We start from the raw sequence: 21788 nt of genomic DNA, 5'->3' as shown, positions 1-21788 counted from the left end.
AAGGATAGGGCTCTTCCACACAACACTGTCCCTCCCTGCACAAGTGCACCGCCACTGGTGCAAGGTGGACTTCTGAACCCCACACCGTGCAACACTTCTGATGCTGGTCCTGGCTTGTGTCAAGAAACTGCGCTTTAAGGTGACCTGATTCCCTCCCTCCTCCACCCCTATTTCAGATGTAGCAAAAACCTGCAGAAAGTGAAAGCTTCCCATCTCCACCTTGTGGACCCTCCAGAGAAGAGGAGGGGGAGCAGGGAATATGGGAGCCCAAGGCTAGTTTATGGTCACTTATGTAATGCTAAATGGTGCATTATATCCAAAATGAGCCATTTTTTGCCTTCATGCCAAGAGCTCTTTAATATTTCAAGGATCATATAAGAAGGGAAATCAACATTAAGGAACTCATAAATCAATGACACTGGTTTCTGCGTAATGTATTTAGGATTGGCACAGAAGAAGAAAACAATTTGTATTGATAACTGTCTCCTTTGAGAGTGTCTGTCTCTTTTCTGGCCTGCAAAAGAAGGTGGCACAGTGGTTTGTAAAAGCTCGGGCTTGGGTAGAATCAAAGAACTGTAAAGTTAGAAGGGACCCGAGGATCATCCAGTCCAAGCCCCTACAATGCAGGAATCGTTTGCCCAATGTGGGACTTGAACCCATGCCCCTGAGATTGAGAGTCTCAATGTCTACCAACTGAGCTATATTTTTAAAGAAACTGCTATCTGCCTGCTCTGTCCCACACAGGAGCTGTGTCTGCTTTGGGTCTTTTTTCTTTTTCTCACTACCATGTCCCCTTATAGAAGGATTTGGAACATGGATTTCTACATTATTCATTTAGACTAATTGTTGCAGTATGAAGAGCACTGCATAATTCTTCTTGGGCCATATTGAATTTTGCCTCTACAATGCAACTCATTCTGTGTTGGGGACGGGAACCTCAAGCTAGGGGCCAAATGCGGCTATCCAAACGTCCCTATCTGGCTCTCAGAAGTCACCCCAGCCACATCCCCCACCAGCCCTGCTTTGTACCCCACATAATTTTTCTGGGCTGGAAGGTGCCCTTGAACTGGATGCTAGTCCATATCAAGGGCTGAAGTGTGTGCATGTGTAGAAACTAGGCTACAGCACAACATTTACATTCAATGTTCCACTTATTTTTGTCTCTGGCCCCACCCACCTCTGGCACATGGGCCTCAGAATGTTGCCCAGAAGAGAATGTGGCCCTCTGGTTGATCCCCAGTTCTGCCTTGAAACTGCTTTTAAAACTCACAAAAGCCAGTTGTTATCCCTTGCAACACAGACACACCCACTCAAGGCTTTCTAGGTGTTTGGGGGACACTTCAGCTTCACTTTATTCAAAAACATCACCCAAAATATCTGGTCCTTGGCAGCATGGGACACAGACAGAGTGTGACAGCCATGTTCAAATATATAAAAGGATGTTCAAATATATAAAAGGATGTCATATAGAGGAGGGAGAAAGGTTGTTTTCTGCTGCTCCAGAGAAGTGGACACGGAGCAATGGATTCAAACTACAAGAAAGAAGATTCCACCTAAACATTAGGAAGAACTTCCTGACAGTAAGAGCTGTTCGGCAGTGTAATTTGCTACCAAGGAGTGTGGTGGAGTCTCCTTCTTTGGAGGTCTTTAAGCAGAGGCTTGACAGGCATATGTCAAGAATGCTTTGATGGTGTTTCCTGCTTGGCAGGGGGTTGGACTGGATGGCCCTTGTGGTCTCTTCCAACTCTATGATTCTATGATTCTATGTGATCTTGCTGCAAAACACTGATATTTGCATCTCTCAAAGGGGGAGTTCATTGATGCTAACAGATCACCCTGCTTACCTCTGTCCTATGGACTAGCATCCATTTCCCATCGTCTCCTGGTTTATAAAACTCTAAAAATGGGTCTGATTTTCCAAACAAGTCCTGCAAGGGGAATGAAAGAAGAAAAAATAATTGCAATTGTTATACAATTACCCCAGCTCAGCTGCCTCAAATCAGCACCAGGTAATGTAGCACTAGGAAGGGAGAGGAAGTATTTCCCTTTAGGCCAGGCATCCCCAAACTTTGGCCCTCCAGATGTTTTGGACTACAATTCCCATCTTCCCCAACCACTGGTCCTGTTAGCTAGGGATCATGGGAGTTGTAGGCCAAAACATCTGGAGGGCCGCAGTTTGGGGATGCCTGCTCTAGGCTATAAATCAGAGGCACCCAATGTGTCTTGCAGGGTCCTCCCAGTGCTACAATTTGAATGAATAAGAAATGAAGGCCTGTAAATCTTAAAACATCTAAGCAGAGGGTAAACAGTAGCATCCACAGATGGTCTGAAAAGCATCAAATATTATTGGCTCGAAACGGTCTCTTGGGGCTCGCACCGAAATGCAAATCCTCAACAACTTTAGCAGGGTTGCCGGAGACTTTGGCGGTTGGACTTGCACCCCCTACCGTCTCACTGTAGCGGGTTTTGTCAGTGGACACACCCCAGCAGATGCCCAACCAGGCCAACTCTTGGAACCATTCTTATATTTAAAGGGCTCCCCAACAGCCATGGCCCAAACTAAATGATACTTGAGAGATCACGACTAATCTTTTAGAGTTTAAGCTGCTGTAAAAGAAGCAATGGAGGCTGCAGTCAGGAATGGAAGAGCAGCAGGCAAGAGGGTCTATTAAACCCTTTTCCTTTGCTACTATTGTCCCTGGGAAACTGCAGTGGCATCCCAGGCAGCCTTCAGTTGGAGATGTGTTCTTGAATCGATGAGCATTCACAAGATGAATCCTAGGGAACTAGAGGGCGGGGGAATACATGAAGAGCAGAGGCATCTCAGAGGAAAAAATATATGCAATGCAGATCAAAAAAAAGCACCAGGCAGTACGCTTGTGGAAGGAGCCATCAACCTTGACTTGCACCACCCTGAAAACAAACTGTCTCTCCTCAGAGTTCCAGGGCTGAGTCTCTTTCAACGAGCCTTTCAGAGCTTTGCCTGTTCAAGGGCTGCTTGTTTTCAGTCCGTTTACATACTTTATTTATAGATGCACAGGGGTTTCTCAGAAGTCCATGCAGGGTGTGAATCTCTATTGGTACAGGGAACGATTCTTTCGTTTATGCATAAATTCAAAGTCTCTTTTATATCATCCTTCACTCACAATCTGAGGGAGGCTTACAAAAATAAAACCCTAAAAAGCAAATACCTTTTTTTTAAAAAAAGTAAAATAAAAGCTATGAAATCATACCGGCAACATAAAACAGTCAGCAGGATTAAAGTTGCATCGGTAAAGCTCAGGAAAATAAAAGGCTGTTTCTGGCAACTGAAAGTCATAGCTGCCAAGTTCTCCCTTTTTTAAAGGGAAATTCCCTTATGCTGAATAGGCTTCCTCGTGAGAAAAGGGAAAACTTGGCAGCTATGCTGAAAGTAGAACTGGGTAGGAACCAGAGGCTAATCAACTAAAGGAGGATTTGTGCCCTCCAGGAGAAAGGAAAAGGCTATTTGAGGCTCTTTGCTTCCATTTCCTTTGGCAAGTTTCTAGACCTCATGGAATGAAAACATGCAGGCAGGGTAGACAGTTAGAAGGCAAATGAACAGGTCTGAGAAAGGGGAGAATTTGTGTGCCTTATTAAAATTGCTGGCTCCTACGCTCCTTTGACCTACCTCTATTGCATCCCAAGCACAGTTGCCAACTGTTCAACATTGCCTGAAAAGCCCTTTCGTGTCCGTGCGTGGTCTCTGCTGCACCACACTGGAAGACCAGGCGCTTGCCTTGCATTCAACACTGTGCAGTGCAATGTCAAAACAAGCATTTGTAGCATCACCTAACTGGCTACACGTTGCCTCCGTATGAATTTATTCGGGAGGGGGGAGAAGCAGGACCCCAAACACGCACCTTTTTATCCAGCTTCCTGCCTGCCATGCTAAGAGTGATCACACGGTTGTCCGACAGCTCTTGAGCTGCTATCTGGAAGACAAAGAAAATTCCAGTCATTCTTATCAAGCTTCACACATTATATGTTTGAACCCCCCAAAATGAAGAAAAACATAGCTTGTGGAAAAACACAGCTATGGGAGAGGGATGAGATGGCAGAACTTCATTTGCTCTGCTGAAAAACCAGCACATTTTGGCGCTTCGGTTCCTTATATTTTCCCCCATTCCAGCTGCTCATCATCGGATCTTTGTAACCAAGAAATCATGCCTGAGGTTTTTTTTTCCCCTCCTCCCTCCCAATCTCTTTTCTTTTTGTGTCATATGTTTTAGGTTCTAAACCTGAGGGTAGGAACTGTCTTATCACTGGCATTCGCAAGCTGCTCTGAGAGTCTTTTTTCTGGCTGAAAAGCATGGTAGAAATGCTTTAATTAAATAATCATTCCATTTATTCCCAATGTTCAGTTATGGGTGCTGCTGCCGCCGCCTATGTAGCCAAAACAACAACAGCCATACAGAGTAGAGGGGTATCTGACAGGATTGAGGGAACCATAGCTAAAACCTCTTTTATTTGAAGGGGGGAAAACACTTTTTTTTGGGGGGTGGGATCCAAAAACAGTCTAAGGTGGAATGAATTTGGCTCAGTGTCCACAGGATGCTGACATAGATTGCTGCAGAAAACCCCCTGGAAAACTGGATGCAGGAGAAATGGAACAGAACAAACTGGTGCCCTGCAGACATTTTGGATTAGAATTCCCATCAGCCCTAACCATTGGCCATGTTGGCAAAGGCTGATGCCAGCTAATGTCCAAAACATCTGGAGGGTAGATTCTGAAAAAAAGAGAGAAAGAAAAGAGTGCTTGCACATTTTGCTTCCTTGGGTTCTACAAATGTTAGAAATGCACTTTTCAAAAAGAAAGAAGGAAAGAAAACTGGGAACTTGATGATATGGTTCATCCAAGGAGGGGCAACTGCTCCCCCCTTGCAGCTGCTCATGCCAGTGGGGGTGTCTCTCCTCTGGTCCCCCCATTCAGATCTTGCTTAGGGGGGGAAATGACATTGACCACAACTGGAAATAGCTCTTCCCTTTGGGCTGCTGTTTACTCTCCAGCATGATCTGAATAAAAAGCAGTGAGTCAGAAAGAGCCTTTGTTGGTGGCGAGAGCACAAGACGAGTTGGTTAATGATCAAGGCCCCCTTTGAGGAATGGCTGAGGGAGATGGGGATGTTAAGCCTGGAGAAGAGAAGACTGAGCAGTGATGTGATGGCCAACTTCAACTATCTAAAGAGCTGTCCCATGGAAGATGGAGAAAGCTTGTTTTCTGCTGCTCCAGAGGGTAGGACCCCAACAAATGGCAAGAAAGGGGATTCCGATGAAACATTAGGAACGTCCTGTCGGTAAGAGCTGTTTGACAATGGAACGGACTCCCTCAGAAGGTGGAGGACTATCCTTCATTGGAGGTTTTTTAATGGTGATTAGATGGCCATCTGTCAAGGATTCTATAGTTGCGATTCTATGCAGTCCAGCTTCCACCCCTATATCCCTTGGGAAAGTGCACTGTGTGTGTGTGTGCTTTCTGCATCTTCGGCAGGCTGATTCAGGAGAGCCAGCAGATAAGTGACCGCAGCCCTTGCTCAAAAATCCAAATGTACATAGCTTTGAAGTTGAGCAACAGGGTTGCCCAACTGCCTTGCTGTCGATGGCATGGGACTGGCTTTCCAGAGTCACCAGATTCCTGGGACTGCGATCTAGTGTTGAGTATCCTGGTTTGAACTGCCTGTGGTTCCATCCTCCAGCCAGCAGCTCTGCTAATCCAAGCAATAGGGTGCCCATGTGCGACAAGTGGGGATCCCTGTCTCAGAGCCTGGTGCCTAGAGATGTCTGTCACTGGCCTCCCTGCGGCTGCTCTGCTTTGGGGTTTATTTTGCATGAACAGGTGCTGAAAGGAACATAGGAGTGAGAGGCGGTTCCAGGCACTGTGGGTGGAAGAGAAGATGCCAAGGCTGCTCCCCCCCCTTTTTTGCAAATGTTCTTCATACTCTTTCTCCCTCTCTCTCCTCCTAAGCACAATGGCTGCAGCCAGAACAGAGGTTGAGTCCCGCATCTTAATTTTTCACACAGGAGCCTTATTTTCACCAGAATAAGGGCTGAGGGCCCAGCAACATGGACTTCACCAAACTAGGTGCCCTCCACACGTTCTGGATTATAGCTTCCATCCCTGGCATTTCTGGTCCAGGAATTCTGCAGATTTAGCCTAGGCTAGAGCACAGAATTCTAGGAACACAGGTCCAACCACAAAGTGAAAAAATGTGAGATAATAGAATCACAGAATTGTAGAGTTGGAAGGGACCCCAAGGGTCATGCAGTCCAACCCCCTGCAGTGCAGGAAAAGCACATGGAGTCAAGAGAGGAAAGTGGGAAAGAGTGTCACTTTCCTCTTCCAGGTTTATGGAAGTGGCAAGAATGGGAAGAGCAATAGCTGTGGCTCTCTGTGTTTCAGACACACAAAATTCACAGGTTTCTATGTGAGAGAAAACACACACACACACACACACACACACACACACACACCACTCCATCCATCCATCCATCCATCCATCCATCCAGGCAAGAAGCATCACCCCCAGATCAAGCACACAGTCCAGCTGGGCAAAAACACTCAGGAAGAGTTCCAGGGCAGGGCTGGGGAGAAGGGGCAGTGGCTGAGGAAAAGCCTCCCGTAAGGCCAGGAGGGCCCACATTCAGGCCTCAGGCTCCCCTTCTCCCCTGGCACAGAGAAAGAAAGACTACGTTTCTTGTTCTGTGGGAGGAAGACAGCTCCCTCTGAGCAGAGGCAAGTGGCTGCCAGCACAGAAAGCGCACCCTGCACTGGAGGAGGAGGAGGAGGCTGCCTTGCCAGCCTCATCCGGCTGGCCTCAGCCATGCTTGCTTCATGCACAACTCAAGCCACCTACACGTGCTGGCAGTCGGTCAGCCCCACTGCCTCGTTCCAGCATGGAGCATCTCCAGGGAGTTTGCCATTTGCTGCACTCGAACGGTTAAACATCCCCCCCACACTCCAGTTTTTCTCCTGGCACTGCAACACCAAACCACCAGTCCAATGTGACCATTTCAAGAAACTCTCTCCAGCTGCATCCTCCTGCCTGTGTAGGTCTCACCTGTATCCCTGCTCTTTTTATTTTTTAAGCCCCTAACATTTCCTGTAAAATCTAGCCTGCCTGGTACAGATATTGGGTCTGTGTCTAGTTAGTATGCCCCTTAGAGGCCCTGTCCTTTTAATTCCTCGCAAAGCACCATTTACAACCATTTTATTTGTTTATCCATTCATTGCATTTATATCCCACTCCCCCCCCCCCAAGGAGCTCAAAGTGGTGTGCTTAGTTTTCTTCCTCCCTGTTTTATCCTCACAACAGCCCTGTGAGCAGCCAGTTTTGAACACAGAGTGTTCAAGTTACACAGTTCCCCTCTCTAAATCAACTGTCAGTTTCCTTGCACAGATTTCCTGCTTGATTGGTGACTGGCTGAGTGCATGGGGGGGGGGGCAAGCACAGATGAAGATGCCTTCAGCAGATCCTATGGCATTAAAATCAAGCACACCTGATCAGCCGAGGGAGGTGAAAGCTCGCCATGGTGCAGCCAAATCAGAGGAGACTGCAATTTTCATCATAAAGCAGCTGCTGTCACCAGCCCTTCGAACTGAAAAGGCAAGCTCTGAGCTCAACCTCTTTCTCCAGGGCAGTTTTGAGTGCTAGGAACAGCCTTCTCCAACTTGATGCCCTCCAGATATTGTTGGAGTGCAGTTCCTACCATTGCTGACCACTGGCTGAGGCTGAAGGGAGTTGCAGTCTCCTGGCTCCTGGCTCCTGGGCCAGGAGAGCTGGTAGACATTTCATCAATGGGAGTCAATGTCTCACAATTAGGAAGTCCTTAGGGATATCTCCCCAGGGTACTGAGCAGGAGGGTGCCTTCACATGGAAGCCTGCTGCCAATACCTTTTCCTTCTCACTCAACTTTAATCAGAATCTGGGCTGGTGTGGCATCTTTTAGATATTTCTGAGTTTTATGTACAGATATCCAATGTATCCCATGCACACCAGTGGGAGCTGCATGGCTAAATGCTCCCAAGAACATAAGAAGAGCCTGCTGGATCAGGTCAGTGACCCATTTAATCCTGCATCTCCTCCTATAACTATTTTGCCAAGCTATGTAAATATATTTGTTCCTATGGTGGGGGGAGGAACTGCCCACATCAGTGAGTATGCTTAAAGCAGCCTGTAACACAGGAAATAGCGATATATTTATTTTTTTTCCCCATTTTAATGATGGTCCATCTGGCTGTTTTAATTTGAAGGAGCTGGACGACGCCTGTTTTCCTATCTCTGTTGGACAGACAATATTAATGGAGCCTTAATTATGTCAATTGCTGCTCACAATTTTTGCCATGCAGGGATTTAGCAGCCAAACTCAGGGCCAGCCTTACCATTGGGCTGAGTGCGACAGCTGCCTTGGGTGGCACATTCTGAGTGGCAGTGAGGGCTTGGAAGGCAGAGGTTGTGTGGACCGCATGCACCCTCTTGAACTAGCCTGCTGTCCTCACTTGGACGCTGTCCCATCATCAGTGCTGAAATCAGAGCCAAATGCTTAGCTTTTGTGTGTGGAATGTGTTTGTGTGTGTATTCTTGCCCTTTGCCTCAAGCAACAAAGTGTGCTGGGCCAATCCTATCCAAGCTCTTCCTTTAGTAGTGTGACCTCTCCTGTACTAGAAAAATGTATGCACAATTGCATACACCAAAGCTCAGGAAGCACAACAACTGAGGATCCTGCTGTTTCCATTTCAAGATGAAAATATTCTCTGGCGAGTGCCTTCTTGGTCAACATGCAGGAAATCATAGAACTGTGGAATCGGAAGGGACCCCAAGAGCGATCTAGACTGATCCCCTGCAAAGCAGGAATCGCAGCTAGAGAATCCTCAGTGACAGGGCATCTGTTTTGCATGCAGAAGGGTCCAAGTTGACCCCTTTGCACCCCCTGGGTAAGGTTAGGAGAAGCATCTGTCTGCGAACCCAGAGAACCAGTGCCAGTCACCGTGAACAGTACTGATGGACCAATGGTCTGGTTTGGTAGAAGGCACCTTCTTATGTTCTCCCATATATTCATGGGCAATTTGTGTGACTGTTCTTGTTTAGCTCCAGCTTGAACTGGTTGTAAGAAAGAAGGCAGGTAGCCAGGGACTGGCTGTGGGCAGACTGGGGTTGTTTAGGGCAATTCCCCATTTGACCTCATAGACCAGCCTCCTCTGCCCACACATCTCAGCAAACTGGTAACCATACACCAAGATTACTGCAGTGAAGGCAATTCAAGCAACACATTGCTTGCTTTAAGGTAAAGGTACCCCTGACCATTAGGTCCAGTCGCAGATGACTCTGGGGTTGCGTGCTCATCTCACTCTATAGGCCGAGGGAAGCCGGCATTTGTCCACAGACAGCTTCCAGGTCATGTGGCCAGCATGACTAAGCCGCTTCTGGCGAACCAGAGCAGCACACGGAAACGCCGTTTACCTTCCTGCCGGAGCGGTACCTATTTATCTACTTCCACTTTGACGTGCTTTTGAACTGCTAGGTGGGCAGGAGCAGGGATCGAGCAACGGGAGCTCACCCCCTCGCAGGGATTCGAACCGCTGACCTTCTGATCATCAAGCACTAGGCTCAGTGGTTTAGACCATAGCGCCACCCTTTTGCTTGCTTTAGATTCAACTAAAACCCTTTCCAAAGTGTACCGACTCCTCCTTGATTGGGAGGTCAAGGAGGAGGAGGTCACCGCAGCTATGATTAAGTGGTCACAAGACTTTGGGTATACAATAAATATGTCCCAATGGGAAAGTTTGTGGAAAAATAATTGGAAGTTTACAACCTGTTATATCCTAAGAGAGATTTTTTTAAAAATACAACATAGATGGTACTTAACACCTTGGAAGCTTTCTAGAATCTATGAGATGACCGGAAGAATCTGTAACCGGGGGGAAGAAGCGATAGAAGAAGAGTGGAAAGATTTTAAATTGAATTTTTTAAAAATGTAAGTTATATAGCTGGATTTCGAAAGGGCAGAGGAACCAGAGACCAAATAGCAAACATGCGCTGGATTATGGAGAAAGCTAGAGAGTTCCAGAAAAACGTCTACTTCTGCTTCATTGACTATGCAAAAGCCTTTGACTGTGTCGACCACAGCAAACTATGGCAAGTTCTTAAAGAAATGGGAGTGCCTGATCACCTCATCTGTCTCCTGAGAAATCTCTATGTGGGACAAGAAGCTACAGTTAGAACTGGATATGGAACAACTGATTGGTTCAAAATTGGGAAAGGAGTACAACAAGGTTGTATATTGTCTCCCTGCTTATTTAACTTATATGCAGAATTCATCATGCGAAAGGCTGGACTAGATTAATCCCAAGCCGGAATTAAGATTGCCGGAAGAAATATCAACAACCTCAGATATGCAGATGACACAACCTTGATGGCAGAAAGCGAGGAGGAATTAAAGAACCTTTTAATGAGGGTGAAAGAGGAGAGCGCAAAATATGGTCTGAAGCTCAACATCAAAAAAACCAAGATCATGGCCACCGGTCCCATCACCTCCTGGCAAATAGAAGGGGAAGAAATGGAGGCAGTGAGAGATTTTACTTTCTTGGGCTCCTTGATCACTGCAGATGGTGACAGCAGTCACGAAATTAAAAGACGCCTGCTTCTTGGGAGAAAAGCAATGACAAACCTAGACAGCATCTTAAAAAGCAGAGACATCACCTTGCCGACAAAGGTCCGTATAGTTAAAGCTATGGTTTTCCCAGTAGTGATGTATGGAAGTGAGAGCTGGACCATAAAGAAGGCTGATCGCCGAAGAATTGATGCTTTTGAATTATGGTGCTGGAGGAGACTCTTGAGAGTCCCATGGACTGCTAGAAGATCAAACCTATCCATTCTTAAGGAAATCAGCCCTGAGTGCTCCCTGGAAGGACAGATCGTGAAGCTGAGGCTCCAATACTTTGGCCACCTCATGAGAAGAGAAGAATCCTTGGAAAAGACCCTGATGTTGGGAAAGATTGAGGGCACTAGGAGAAGGGGACGACAGAGGACAAGATGGTTGGACAGTGTTCTCGAAGCTACGAACATGAGTTTGACCAAACTGCGGGAGGCAGTGGAAGACAGGAGTGCCTGGCGTGCTATGGTCCATGGGGTCACGAAGAGTCGGACACGACTAAACGACTAAACAACAACAACAACAAGTTATATATTAAGATCAGAAGTAGGCTGAAATTAAACTGTGGAGATGATGAATATGTAAGATGTAAATTATAAAATAAGATATGACAAGGTGAACAAATTGGTATATAAATTGCTAAAATAGTGTATGTTAAGGAACCACAGTGGATGGGGGCCCGAGGGGGTCCATATATACAAAATGTGAGAGGAAATCAAGTTTAGGAATTTTTTCTTCTTTTCCCCCCTTCTTTGTTATGTTTTCTGTTTCATTGTAGTGTTTGTAGTGTTTCTTGTATTTCTTTTTTGTCGGTATTTTCTGTGTGTTCTGAAAAACTGTAATAATTTTTTTTTTTTTAAGGAAGTGTCCCAGGCGATTGCTGGAGATGTGCAGAAAAACCAGGTACTTTTTACCACATGTGGTGGCAGTGCAAGAGAATTGAAGTGCTTTGGGATAACATCCATACAGAATTGCAAAAATTACTAAAAATCTCTTTTAATAAAAAACCAGAAGCTTATCTTCTGGGGATTACAGGTCTGGATCTTACACCAAAAACGAAGATATCCTCTTATATGCCACAGTTGCAGGAAGAATGTTAATTGCTGCAAATTGGAAATCTGACAAACTCCCATCAATGCAGGAATGGATTCAAAAATTGATTGAATAATACGCAGAATTAGATAGTTTGTCTGAAAAAATAAAGAATAAACCAAAACAGGTATTCGTATCAAAATGGGAAGTCTTAAAAATGTATTAAAAAATAAATATAGGAGTTTAAATTCTGTTGCAGCATTTTACTACAGTGGTACCTCTACTTATGAATAACTCTACTTACGAATGTTTCTACTTACGAATGGAGCTCCGTCCGCCATCTTGGATGTGGTTTAGATAGGATTTTTTCTACTTACGAATGTTTAGATAGGGTTGCTTCTACTTACGAATTTTTTCTCCCAATGCATTCCTATGGGATTCTACTTACAATTTTTTTTGACTTACAAATGTGTGTTCGGAACGCATTAAATTCATAAGTAGAGGTACCACTTAATTTCAGTAGCAGCTTCAAGAATAATGTGAGACTCAATATTAATGAGGACGCAGTTTAATCATGATAATAGTTTGTATCAGCAACAAATTTTCTATATCTGAATTAAGGAGTAGATGGGAAGTCATTTGTGTTTTGTATTTGATTTTGCAATGATTATATTAATTTTCTGTACAGTACAGATGTACTGTACTGTACAGGTGTAAAGGGTGCATTTTTTCTTTGTTATTTCTGTTTCTGTAATAACTCAATTTTAAAAAATAGATTCAACTTTGCTCAGCAGGAACAAGGTTCCTGGGATAGGAAACATGCAGAGAGTTTGTGGGTTTCTCTTGTAGCAGCTCTTGCTGCTAAAGAGGGGGCCACTTTTCAGGTTACATTTCAAAATGTAAGTTGGAAAACACCCTTCAAAGACACCTCTGGCTCTTTGCCATTTTATCTCCTGTTTCCAATATGGAATCATACAATAAGTCCACAACTTACACACATTTAACTTCTGCACATTCAGCTTTATGCATGCGGCAAAACATTTTTTAAAAAAATTAAAAGGTGCAGAAAGTGGGTGGAAAGGGCAAAATGGTTCCAGGAAAAATGACTGGCAATTCCACTTGCCATCGAACCAAATGGGTTTTGACTATACTCAGTTTTGGCTTCAGGCACACTCCTTGGAATGTAACCACACAAACACCCCAATATGTAGTGGGTTTACCATGGTTGAAGGCATTGAAAGCATAGCTGGAACCAGCATTGGTGAACCCGATAATATGCACAGCATGGGTCATGCATTTGATACATCATGATGATGTACAGGCATCAAGGGTGCAGCAAACAGTTCATCCCAATTTATAATTATAGATGAGCAATGCAAGCCAATATCACTTCCTTTTATTTGCAAAACTAGCCAGACATGTCTACAATGGGAGAGGCATTGCTCTGTGTGCACAAGTGTGCAGGAGAGGAAAAACTGTTGCTAAGAAACCTGTTGCTAAGTAGTAAGCCCTGTTCCTCTTACCACTAACACTACTCATCCCCATAAACCAAACCTTTTATCCTGATTTATCTTGCATGTCGCTTATGGGTTTGCAGATTTCGCACAGATTTGCAGAAGAAATAAAGGAGAGCATGGCACATGCATTTTTATGCAAATGGTTTCATATGGACATAAGACTGAACATTTTAAAAACCTGGATGCCATCCAGTCCAAGTGAAGCTTTGTTTCCAGGGTGAGAGGTTTAAGCACGCACTGAAATTTCTGCTTAAGCTTTGCTATAGAAATGAATGAATCGGGACTTGGAAGTTTGGCTGCCCTGTGCCCTTTGGTTGTTGTTTTTGCTCTTCTAATAAAAAAAAATAAGGTAAAACAGAAGGATGGAAGAGGAATCTGTTTTAAATGAGAGGGTGGTTAACTTTTTCTCTCTCTTGAAAAGTGTAAGATTAAAAAACAGTTGCTATCCAAGAGCTATAACCATCTTAAATGCTGTAGCTAAATAATATGATCCCGGGGAGTTGGAATGTGTGTGTGTGTGTGTGTGTGTGTGTGTGTGTGTGGCTGTAATTGTGCTTTTATATTGTTTTTTATGGGATGGCATTCAATTTCGTTGTACTGTGTACAATGACAATAAAGTATCTATTCTATTCTATAAAGAAGGAAGGAATCTGGAAGAGTGGCTCCCTTTCCCACTTCTTTCAATTCTGTTCTTTTCAGGGGTCAGATCAATTCTACTGGAGCAAGCTTTAACTCCAGTTCCTTAGAAAAGTACGTGTGTGTGTGTTTTCTTTTTTGGGGGGGTGTAGATCTTGGGGAGTGGTATGACTAGCAGGGGTGGCTCCCACATCAGTCATTAAAAAACCAAGGGCTTAAAAAGGATCCCAGCTATATCCCCAATACAGAACTGGGATTTAATTTCAGAACCCAAGCCCCTGCCCTCTTCATACCACTGCTTTCATGTCCCCCATACCATTATCATTCCTTTTCCAGCTGGCTTCCCGTTCCCCAGCAGGAGTGGTCTTGTCATCTTCTTGCTTGAGACAATCTAAGGGAGAAGAACAGAAAACAAAGAGGGGCCTGTAGCAATGATCCGACAGAGCACAATACTGGATGTAGTCATTATTATTATGGGTGGGAATGTTAAGTTGTTGCAGGATTTGAGGGATTCAATTTTGACAGATACTACTTTTGACAAGTTACAGGTAGGTAGCCGTGTTGGTCTGAGTCGAAGCAAAATAAAAAAATTCCTTCAGTAGCACCTTAAAGACCAACTAAGTTTATATTTTGGTATGAGCTTTCGTGTGCATGCACACTTCTTCAGACACACTTCTTTTGACAAATTACTAAAGAAACTATTGTTTGTTGCCCAAAATTAATGTTTTTGATGGTACCAACTTGCCAAAAGAATCGGCCTCGTTTATTATCTTGGCATTTGGAACATTAATTGCAAACTCATTGGGAAACAGCCCAAAACCTCACACTGGGCACTTGGTACCACTCATTCTGGAATCTAGTCAAAATGGAAGAAATGATGCATAAATTTGAGATTCTGACAAGGACCAGAAGCGCCAGATACTTTTAATATTATTTGGCATTCCTTATTACATATACAACAGCACCATCATTTCCAAGGCAACCCTTGTCACAGGCCTGGACAGATCTGGAATGATAGCTGATAATCAGATACAGTAACACTAATATCCTCTACTTGGACTTATAACCCATGTGTGACTGTACTAATTCTACGTTCCTATTTTATAGTTTGTTTTTCCTCTTTTAATTTCCATCTGTTGTTGTAACTGTTCTCTCTGTTTTATATATATTATAAAATATATATTATATATTATAAAATGAAACAAAAAAATCTTTACCCCCGAAACAAACCAAAACCAAAAAACCAATACTGGACAGAGTTAAGATCGCTGTCCAAACATGCACTTGAACAACGTGCTGAATGGTGAAATTTCGTATTTGCTCACATCCTGCCTTGGACCTGCGGAAAACACTCAGCACTGCTGAGGAGAGAAAGAGACGGAAGCACAACAGGAGAGGGCATTTGCAGAGAGCGGCTCAGCAGGTGGATCTGACTTGTGTTCCTGATCTCAGCATGCATGCACCTCATGCCTAAAACCAAGGGATTTATCTCCTTGGTTTTCAAGTTTACGTGGCTAGCGAGGTTGCTAGGGGGTCACAAAGAGAATGAGTCTTTCCATTCAATCTAACCACAGGGTTGATCAGGTGCATTGCAACAGTCTAGCCGAACTAAGCTAGCAGAAGCCTGACGTAAAAGTGAAATTAATAGCATTCTCAGATGCAATTCAGGCAGCTCCTTTCCAAAGCTATTCATGGGCTGCTCGTGCCTTTGGATAAAAAGTTGGGCCCAGGAGAAGACTTTTGAGGACATTCCAGCAGGCTTCCTGCTAAGTACTGAGTGGCTGAGTGGGGCTCACAGAAGGCCAGCTGGGATCTGCACTCAAAGTGGGGCCTGTTGCGAGTGCCGGTATCCTTTTGCATCACTAGCTTTAAGTGGACCAGGTGATGGAAAGAATCTTCATATAGAGGAGAGAAAGAAGAAGAAAGAGGATCCAAGGGATGTGACTGAGAGCAAGAAACCACAGTCACCCCGAAACGGCTTCTCTATGGTCCTTGGGACATTTGTTCCTGAAATGCAATTCTCCCCATGGTTAGGCAAGGCCGACAAATTCTTCACACTTTCTGTGGGGCAGATTTCCCCGCCACCATCCTAATTCTCAGTTCTTTAGTCTAACCACCTAGTTTCAACACTGCCCTGACCTTTTGCTGCTGTTAAGTGTAAATTGCTTTGAGAGGTTGCCTATATCTGAAAAGCAATCTCATAAATGTTTGGGGAAATGTTTGGAAGACGCCTACAGAGGCTTTTTGGGGAGGGGGTCACCTAGCGGTTCAGATATCGGCACAGTAAACAAAGACTGGCACTGCTCTACAGAGCACGTAATTTAGGCAACGAGATGTTGTAATGGCCACCAACTTAGGTGAGCTTTTTAAAAGCATTAGATAAATCAGTGCACAGGTGATTGGTCTATTAAATGGGGAATAGGCTTGATGTGAAACAGGACCTTCACATACAATGGTGGTAAACAAGAATAGATGGGAATAAGCAACAGTGGGGCAGTGTTAGCTTTAATGTCTTGCTCTGGGCTTTCCAAAAGCATAACAGCTGGACAGAGCTATGATCTAATTCTGGAGGGTCCTGCTTATGCTCCTGTTCCCTGTCCTGCCTTCTAATCTCTTTCACTGCCTGAAGAACTAGCAACAATTTGCCAATGGCTGGCAATACTTTGGAAGCAGAAACTTAGGGACCCCACTAAGGAGGTAGTAACACTCACTGTTCCCAGGGTGCAGGAAAATTCTCCCAAGAAGTCATGTTCGTACAGCTGCATGCTCGACTTGTCTTGGTCAAACAAGGCAAATTTCAGCTTCTGAACCTCCTCAAAGCGATAATCTATGACAAACTTCTTGGAGAAGGCTGGGTTGAGGTTGTTCACAGCTGTTTCTGTCCTGTCGATCTACAAATAAAGAATGAGGTTGAAAAAGTGAGCCGATCAACGAGTCTTTTAGACAGTAGTACAGCTCTCGTTGAAAAATAACGGTGAAGACAGGTGGAACATTTTTAGGATATTGGGGGCACAATTCTACAAGTCTGCAGCAGAAGCAGCCTGTGGACAGCACTGACTGGCAAGAGCATGAGATGTTGCCACCCTCTACTCTCCAGGGCAGTTTTGCACTTAAAAAAAAAATCATTCCAAAAATGTATTGATAAGGTCATAATATTGATGGTGGTATCCATCTATTTACAGCCAATCTGCTGTATCCAATGTTAGCCATAGTCACAAGGAGACCAATTGAAATTAATGGCCATGACTAACATAGGTCCATTTCTCTGGGTATGACTAACATCAGACGCAATCCCATATCAATTTCACATGTGTTTATCCATAATACTGCTACATTCTGTTTTCAACCCATTCTGCAATTAAAAAACTAAAAATATGGCACACATATTTAAAAAAGCATTTTAATACAAAATAATATTTAGTACATATTTTATTCAATATGTTTATGGATCTCTAAACATATTTAATCAGAAAATGTGTATTTTAATGCATATGGTACATTTTTAAGCCCATGTTCTGTATCATAAATTTCAAAGAAGTGAAACATCCAAAATATTATTATGCTCTCTGATTAGACCAGGAAGTGTGCAATACATCAGTTCACTTAAAAAGGCAGGCGCCAGATATATAAAATGCAAAATCCAGAGGATTTCATGGGTAAATTCATGTTGCACAGGGAAGACCTCTCCCCGCATCAACCCACAAAAAAATCAACCAGTCTCAAAGGGAAAAACGAAAGGTGCACTCCATACAGTTCTGGAGCAACTTCTGTGAAGAGGAACTACATGGATTTGCACCAGTGTAGGCAACAGAACTGCCTGAAGTCTGGGACTCCTTATTCGGGGGCCACTCAGTGGTTGTGGCCTATCAACCTAGAAGATCGAGCACAGGCAAGACTCAGACCACAGCAGTGCTGACCTGCTTATGCAGCAGCCCGAACATTATGTTGTGAGCTGCCCTGAGATCTACAGATAAAGGGCAGTATAAAAATTTAATATATAATAATAGTGATTACTGTGCACGTCCATGGTTTTTTTTGGAGGGGGGGGTCCTGTTGTTTTACTGCACCGTGCTGCGGTTTTGTAGGCTTTTGGAGCCAGTGTAATGAGCCCACAATTCCAAAATTCAGCTCAGAATTCATCAAGATAATCCACTACAGGGGTGAGAGAATCACTACAGGGGTGAGAGACTGCTTAGGCCACACACACACCTGAGCCACAGCTTTCCCTGGCCTTGCTTTGTGGCCTCTTCTGGTGATTTTACTTGGCTGGATGTGTCCTTGATCTGTGATAATAACTCTTGCTTGCCTTGATGAAATATAGAGTGGCGAGTGTTTTTTTTTTTTTTGTGTGTGTGTGTGTGTGTGTGTGTGTGTGTGTGAGAGAGAGAGAGAGAGAGAGAGAGAGAGAGAGAGAGAGAGAGAGAGAGAGAGAGAGAGAGAGAGAGAGAGAGAGCACCTACTTCTTCCATACCTGCCACTGGTGTGTGGCCCCCAGAAAGTTGCCCATGAGGGGAACATGGCCCTCGAGCTGAAAAAGGATCCCCAGTTTGGGGAGTGGGTGTGCCAGCACTGCTTTGGGTGCCAATATACTGTATGTGTGCTTCAACACAAATCAGTTTTCTTTGCTTCAGTAAAGAGACGGAATTCTTCCTCTCTCTCTCTCTCTCTCTTTGCATGCTCACTTTTAAATTGAACCGATGCAAGAGAAGGAGCAAAGACTCCCTCACACCTCCCACATCTTGCCATGTTGAAATGGCAACATATTTTGCAGGGATCAATAGTGGGGCCTCTTTTCCTCCTTCCTAGGGACTGGTACCAATGTAACTTGCTCCATCTGCCTCGCTGGCACCCATTCAAACTCGCAAGTCTTATGAGGGGTGAAGGAAGCGGCAGTGAAGTTTTCACTTTCACATAATTGGCTGTGCTCTTTAATGAAATCTGCATTCCTAGAAAAAGCCCAAGTGAAGAGAATGGCAGGTTTTTGGCTCTCTCAGCTGTGCTTCCTGTGCCAGTGCAGGCCTTCATGTCATAATACATGACAGAGCCGATGCGGAAGGAGGAAAGAGAAAATCGGAACGTGAGTTTTTCACAAACTTGGGTCTCCAGCTGTTGTTGCACTACAACTCCCATCATCCCTAGCTAGCAGGACCAGTGGTCAGGGATTGCGGGAATTATAGTCCAAAAACAGATAGAAACTCCAGTTTGGGGAACCCTGGTTTAGACAGCTGCAAGAAGCCTGGGACAGATGACTGTAGGACTCTGCAGGTGCACATAAAATGGTACTCTTCATGGGAGTTGGGAGCCTCAGACATGCAGGCTGAATACAGCCCTGCAGAGCTCTCTATGTGGCCCTCAGGACACTCTCTAGGGCACATGACCCTTCCCGGTCCTGTTCCAGATCGCCAACAGTATTCGTCAAAATTGGTGTAGAATGCCAGGCCTACAGGACTGAATGTGGCCCTGTAGGGAACACTATCTGGCCCCCAGAACTCTCCCAGGCCACGCCCCCTCAAAAAAAGGCCACATCTGTGGGTGGGTGTGCAGAAACCTGACAGAAAAAACAGTAGCCACGCTGAAGCAGAAAGTGAACGCCCTGCCTGCACCCCGAGATAAGAGCCTCTTCACCGAATTCCACCTCTCCTTTCCATTCTCCCTTTATCTCACAAAGAATCCAAGCAGTCTCCTGAACTACAACTTTAAGGTATCTTCACTCCCATAAGCAACATGGGAAGCTCAAAAGCAGTACACCTGCTTTAGGTCCAAAAGGGGGCCCCAGGTACAATCTTCAGCATCTCCAGTGGCCGGGGACTGGCTGGACACTGAGGAGTGGTGGCTGGATACTGATGAGTTAGGGACTGGGTGGGGGGAGAAGTGGGATTGGAGACTGACATGGAAGAAGGAATCAGTGAACTGGGGGAGCTTGTGACAGCCAGGCGATGAGAGTGAGAGACCAAAGAAGCTGCAGGATCGGAGAGTGAAGAACAGGTGCAGCAGGAGAGAGAGGCAAGGTCAGGCTGGTGTAGAGTCACGGGCTTCCACACCTCCGCCTCGTGTCCCCACCTATCTTCCTCCACTGTCTCCCTGGACCAGGAGGACTGAAGTGGGAGGAGCAGAAACAGGTTACATGCAGGTGTAGTTTTCACCTGCTTGCGCACAGCTCAGGTTGGGGAGATACATAAGCGGGGGGCGGGGCCTCTTTGTTGTGGCAACTGCCTCATCGGGTTCACACCTGGGAGCAGCTGAGAAACACAGGACTAATGGGCATGCCTTTTCCTAACTTGTAAGTGTACTTTTGGCAATAAAGAGTTAATTATTCACTCTTGACTTTCCTTGCCTGACAGCACCATGACACAAGGGGGGGCTGGGGAAGAAGAATTTGGATTTGATATCCCGCTTTATCACTATCCGAAGGAGTCTCAAAGCGGCTAACATTCTCCTTTCCCTTCCTCCCCCACAACAAACACTCTGTGAGGTGAGTGGGGCTGAGAGACTTCAGAGAAGTGTGACTAGCCCAAGGTCACCCAGCAGCTGCATGTGGAGGAGCGGAGACGCGAACCCGGTTCCCCAGATTATGAGTCTACCACTCTTAACCACTACACCACACTGGAGACCCCTGCTGGTAACCCCAATACTGAGCTAGATGGACCCAATGGCCTGACCCAATATCAGGAAGCTTCTTACATTCTTCTTATGGTTTTTGGTCTGCCCCCCCATCCCCAACAGTAAGTCCAAATTCAGTGGCTACTGAGCATGGGGCTGTTGCTGTGCTCTCCCTCCCCACTGCTAAACATTCCTCTACTTCTGCAAACTCTGGTGTTTTCCAAAGCCGGCTAATACTTTCCTCTTGTACCTGGGTGGGGATGTGTATGACACTCACTGCCTGCACATTGGAAATAGGGGAAATGATGATGAGAGTCTCCAGATTATCAGCCCATTTATTTATTAATTCCCCACCTTTCCCCCAGGGAGCACAATGTGGCCTACATAGTTCTCCTCTGTCTCATTTAACATAACAACTCTGTGAGGCTGAGAGTGAGTGACTGGCTCAAGGTCACCTGGGAGTTCCATGGCCCAGTGGGGATTTGAACCCTGGTCTCCCATCAGGGCCAGCTCTAGGGGTAGGTTGGGTGGCACGGGGCGCCAGGGCGCCGGGCCGGCAGGGGGGCGCCGCGTGGAAGCCGTACTGCGCCTGCCCACCAGGGCGAGGGTGCCGGAGCGATCTCCGCACCACAGCGCCAGGGCGCCCGACATGCTTGAGACGGCCCTGTCTCCCAGGTCCAACTCTAACCGCTATACCACTCTAACCGCTATACCACCACTGGGGGAGGTTTTGCTCCTAAGTCACAGTGCTTTTTTTGTCCAAGAGCACAGCTCTCAATGAGGAACACACCTTTTCAGCACCTTTCTAATTACAAATTAAGCCTGGATTCCATGCCTTGTTGTTGAATTACATGGAAAGGGGGGGGGGGGGAGAGACAGAGAAAAAGCTCCGAGGGAAAAAATGACGCAAGAAGGCCCTGTTTCCACACAGCTCCAATTATCCCAAGATAAAGCTCTTTAAAACCACTCAAAATTGCAGGAGTGATTGTATCAAGCGTTAAAAGCCACCTGAAGAGACACAGGTTGTCTTGGGAGAATTCACTGCCAAGTGGCGCACAGCGTGTCCTGCAATGTTTCTCAGATTAAAGGCGCTGCCTTTGGAGCCGAAACCCAGGGCCCGCACGTGCACAGGGCCCGGCTCCAGCCCCGACACGCTTTTCTTGGCCACAGGCCCTGGAAAACGCTGACACTTCTGAGGCTCACTCGACCTCAAATGGAGCATTTATGTGCTAATGCCTCCTTAACTCTGAAAGGGGCTTCTGTTAGGGATTATGGAAATCAGGCGGGCATGAGGTGCCTGCTGTCCTGGCAACACATCCCCGCAAAATTATACTC

The 21788-nt window shown here is 45.4% G+C and overlaps 1 protein-coding gene across 2 annotated transcripts in view; it reads right to left on the bottom strand.

Annotated features, from left to right (window-relative positions):
• The window catches only part of CPNE2 (copine 2), an 86310-nt gene that overhangs the window by 25245 nt on the left and 39277 nt on the right, over positions 1-21788 (bottom strand). For both annotated transcript variants that reach the window (XM_035117135.2, XM_035117137.2), the window contains exons 3-6: positions 16565-16744; positions 14170-14244; positions 3882-3953; positions 1845-1928 (exon numbers count right to left, since the gene is read on the bottom strand). In XM_035117135.2, the coding sequence (XP_034973026.1) occupies positions 1845-1928; positions 3882-3953; positions 14170-14244; positions 16565-16744 (411 nt within the window). The remainder of the gene's footprint in view (positions 1-1844; positions 1929-3881; positions 3954-14169; positions 14245-16564; positions 16745-21788) is intronic.

This window comes from Zootoca vivipara, chromosome 6 (assembly GCF_963506605.1).
Source record: "Zootoca vivipara chromosome 6, rZooViv1.1, whole genome shotgun sequence".
NCBI classification, from domain to species: domain Eukaryota; kingdom Metazoa; phylum Chordata; class Lepidosauria; order Squamata; family Lacertidae; genus Zootoca; species Zootoca vivipara.
This window is presented reverse-complemented; position numbering and strand designations above follow the sequence as displayed.